Genomic DNA, 3676 nt, shown 5'->3' on the forward strand with positions numbered 1-3676 from the left:
ATGGCCCAATTGCTTGGGCTCATGCTGCTCACATGGGAGACCCAGATGGAGTTTCTGGCCCCAAGCATCACTCCAGACAAGCCCCAGCTATTGTGATCATTTGGAGAGTGAACTAGCAGATGGAAGATCTCTGTGTGTGTGTGTGTGTGTCTCTCCTTCTCTGTCTGTAACTCCACCTATGAAACATGAGAGATTAGGAGGCATAGCCGGGAGAGATGCACCATGCAAACCCTTGTTGATGTTTGAAATTCAGAGAGCCAGAAGGAGAGAGGGAAGGATAGCCAGACAGCCATTGTCCATCCCTGGTTCACTCCCCCAAATGCCCACAACAGCCAGGATGGGGGTCAGCGCAAAACCAGGAGCCAGGAGCTCCATCCAGATCCCCCCACCCCGTGGGTGCTGGAAACCCACGCACGTCACAGCCTTCCCTGTGCATGTCCAGGAAGCTGGCCAGAAGTGGAACCATGACTCAGAGCAGATACTGGCAAGCCAGGCACACCAATGTGGGATCTGAATTGCTCAGCCCTGTCCCCAAATGGCACATTAACTATCGTGCCAAGCACTTGTCCATGTACTATCTTATAATAAACACTGTTTTAATAAGTAAAGGCAAATTCTAAAATTAAATAAGCAGAATAGTAAATGCCTAAAGGAGTAACATAATCATTTGTTACCTTCTCTCTCCCTTTCTCTCGCTCTCTCTCTTGCTCTCTCTCTCCCTAGTGCATATATTTTTGGAGACAAAGAGACTGGGGCCTTCGCTCTAGCGCTGGCTTGTCTTGGTAAAGGCTGTGGTCATTCAGGATGGAAAGGATCTGGTGATTCTTCCACACGCCTTTTTAGAGTTTCCTGAGAACACGGCCGACCAGCATGATCGATTGCTTGCTGAGAAGACTTTGCTGCAAGGGAAATACTTGGAGAAATGGACTTGGGAAGGATGGGCAGCAGTGGACAGGGAGAGAGGAGTCCACTTCTACCAGGCAGAGCACTGGCTCTATGAGCCCCAACAGAATGGCATGCTAGTCACAGGTGGGATGGGTCAGTGACAAGAACAAAGAAAACAGGAGCCCTTTGGCACAGCCAAAACTTCACTGTTGTCCTTACTGATGCTGTGATATCCTTTGGGCCTGCACTGTGGAACCCAACAGATTAAAAGGTCTTATCCTCAACCCTGGCAAGGATCTTCTCACAGGCTCTTACATCTCCTGTTAACTGTGCTCTGTAACATCTTTGGTCCTTCATCAAACCCAATGGATTGCAGGCAGCATCGTGGTGTTGTGGGTTAAGCCACTGTCTGCAATACCAGTATCTGTCATGGGCAGCAGTTCAAGTCCCAGCTGCTCCACTTCTGATCCAACTCCCTGCTAATGTACCTGAGAAAGCAGCAGCGGATGACCCAAGTGCTTGGGCTCCTGCCACCTGGGGAGGGGCCCCTGGCTTCAGCTTGGCCTGCCCCCAGTGATTGCATGCATCTGCAGATTGGATCAGCAAATGCTGTTTCTTCCTCTTTCTCTCTGTTTCTTCCTCTTTCTCTGTTATGCTGCCCTTGAAATAAATGAAATAAATCTTGAGGACATAAGACAGTTGTTTTTAAAGAGGCAGTGGATTTGGAAACGCCAGTTTCTGGATTGTTCTTCCTTTGACTTATGTTTTCTTCATCCGTAAAATGGGCATGAAGCACACAACTCCTGGGGTGGCGAAGGGATCAGGCGAGAGGCGTGCCAGTCAGTGATGGGGACCTCTGAGCCAGGGCAGTGCCCTCCCTGACCCGCAGGAGACCCTCGTGCCAAGATCGGAACCTCCGTTCACTTTGAGTATCTAGAGAAGAAAAAGCAAACCTTGTTACGGTATCATTGACCATGCACTCTCGTGTGTACACTTTCTTTTCCAGATGATAACAATCAATAATCCAGATGGGGTGCAAATGCTGCAAAATGATACAAAGGTAAAGTTCAAAAAAAAAACACTTTGTGCAAATGGAGGAACTGGGGATTATCACGCACTCACTTTTGGAGTCCACACAGCCATCCAGCCTGGGGCCCCAGCGTTCATAAGATGTAGTCTGCTGTGTTGACAAGGTGATAGTCTGAATCAGAAAATGTCTGTTGTCAAACAGCTGGCCCCTGTACCCATAACTTCCAACTGTGCTGATTCACCAACCACCAGAATGAAAACGTTTTTCAAGTATGGAGCAGTACAGACATTCTCCTTGCCATGATTCTCTCCCTGTCATTCCATGTAAATAAAAACTATTGACATGGCTTTTACTTTGCATTAGGTACTGAAAGTAATCTGGACATGATCTCAGATGTGTGAGAGAATGTGTGTAGATGTGATGAGACTCCTGTCCCTGTGCCATGGTGCCTCGCACATCTGCAGACTGGGGCATATGCCGAGGTCCTCGAGCCAAACATCCAGGGACACAGAGCTGCAACTGAGCTTTATTCTCCTCCAGACTTCATATCTGTCATTTTAATGGCCACATATTATTCCTCTGAAAGGATGTCTTGTCTGTCTTGCACTCCTTATTTTAAGGAATATTTGTCTTTAATTTTACAATCCCTCAGTACAGGCTGAATTCTACCTTCTCTCTCCACCCCTTTTTGGGTGTACACCCACCATCTGTGTTTGGTTCAGATACATGCAGAAAATCTTACACGAGGAGGTCATCCCCAGCTGGAGGGGCAGACGGAAGTGGAGCCCAAGGAGAGGGTGGGAATGGCTGGGAAGGGTGCAGCCCTGGCTGATTGTTCTAATTCTCACCTCCCCAACCCTCAGCTATCTCCTGGATCCTGTTCAAATGCCCTCCCATGGCTATGTCAACGAAGTTAGCAGCTGCAAGATAGACGAAGACAGCCCTGTGAAAATAAAAGACAAGCAGGGCAGCAAGATCCTGGTGCATACAAGTGACCTGCAGAGCGATGGCTCGCTGCGGGCTGAGAGCCACAGCAGGACAGAGGGTCTCCTGGAACCCGGCTGGCCTGCCCAAGGACCGCACCCCCAGGCGGACCCAGGAGGGGGACTGAGTGCCGAGAAGCCCTGTGGCACGGTCAATGGCATTAGCCCAGCTGGGAACCCTGCACCCCAGCAGGGTGACCAGGGCTCCTGGGCCCGCACTGCACACAACAGTCACCCCAATCAACCCTTCCTGGAAAGCGGGGACACCAGGAAAGAGGACTGTGTGCCGGCAACCTCAGAGCAGACCCAGATCAGCCAAACCGGAGACCCCGGAGTTGCATCTCAGGCAGAAAGCCTGTCCCTGGGAGAACAAGGCCATGTCCTCCAGATGCCACCCCCGGACTACCCACAGCTTTGCAGTCCCAGTGCAGACGACATGGACCTTAATGATGGGGGTTGTCTTTTCCTGAACCCCACTGAGGATGAGCCACTGCAGGGAAGTGGAGTGCGCAGGTGGAAGGGGCTCTTCACCATGGAGGGAAGCTGGGACTCATTCAGTGAAGCCGTGGCCGTGGAAAATCTAAGCATATGCCTGCAAGAGGAGGGCCCCACGTTTCCTGTGCCAACGCCTGACTCCGGCAGCGAGCAGGAAGACGCCCATGGCTCCATTGCAAACAGGGACTGGGAGATGCTGGATGAAGACGCAGCGGTGGCAGAAGCCCTGGCCGCTTTAGAAGCTGCCACTGCCGGGGAAGATGATGTGGAGGAGGCCAATTAG

General features: G+C 51.0%; 1 protein-coding gene across 1 annotated transcript; it reads left to right on the forward strand.

The window, feature by feature from the left end:
- Positions 1-1913: 1913 nt before the first annotated feature.
- CUNH4orf19 (chromosome unknown C4orf19 homolog) lies at positions 1914-3676 on the forward strand. The gene is made up of 2 exons (XM_040965724.1): positions 1914-1945; positions 2779-3676. The coding sequence occupies exons 1-2, from the start codon at positions 1914-1916 to the stop codon at positions 3674-3676; spliced, it is 930 nt and encodes a 309-aa protein (XP_040821658.1).

Source organism: Ochotona curzoniae, unplaced genomic scaffold (genome assembly GCF_017591425.1).
Source record: "Ochotona curzoniae isolate NIBS_2020 unplaced genomic scaffold, NIBS_Ocur_1.0 scaffold_4505, whole genome shotgun sequence".
NCBI lineage: Eukaryota > Metazoa > Chordata > Mammalia > Lagomorpha > Ochotonidae > Ochotona > Ochotona curzoniae.

What these genes read in the sequence shown, in the direction of transcription:
- CUNH4orf19 (XM_040965724.1), top strand. Translation starts at nt 1,914, where the DNA reads ATGGGGTGCAAATGCTGCAAAATGATACAAAG. An exon ending in TGCTGCAAAATGATACAAAG is followed by an intron (nt 1,946 to 2,778) that starts GTAAAGTTCAAA and finishes CCCAACCCTCAG; the next exon opens with CTATCTCCTGGATCCTGTTC.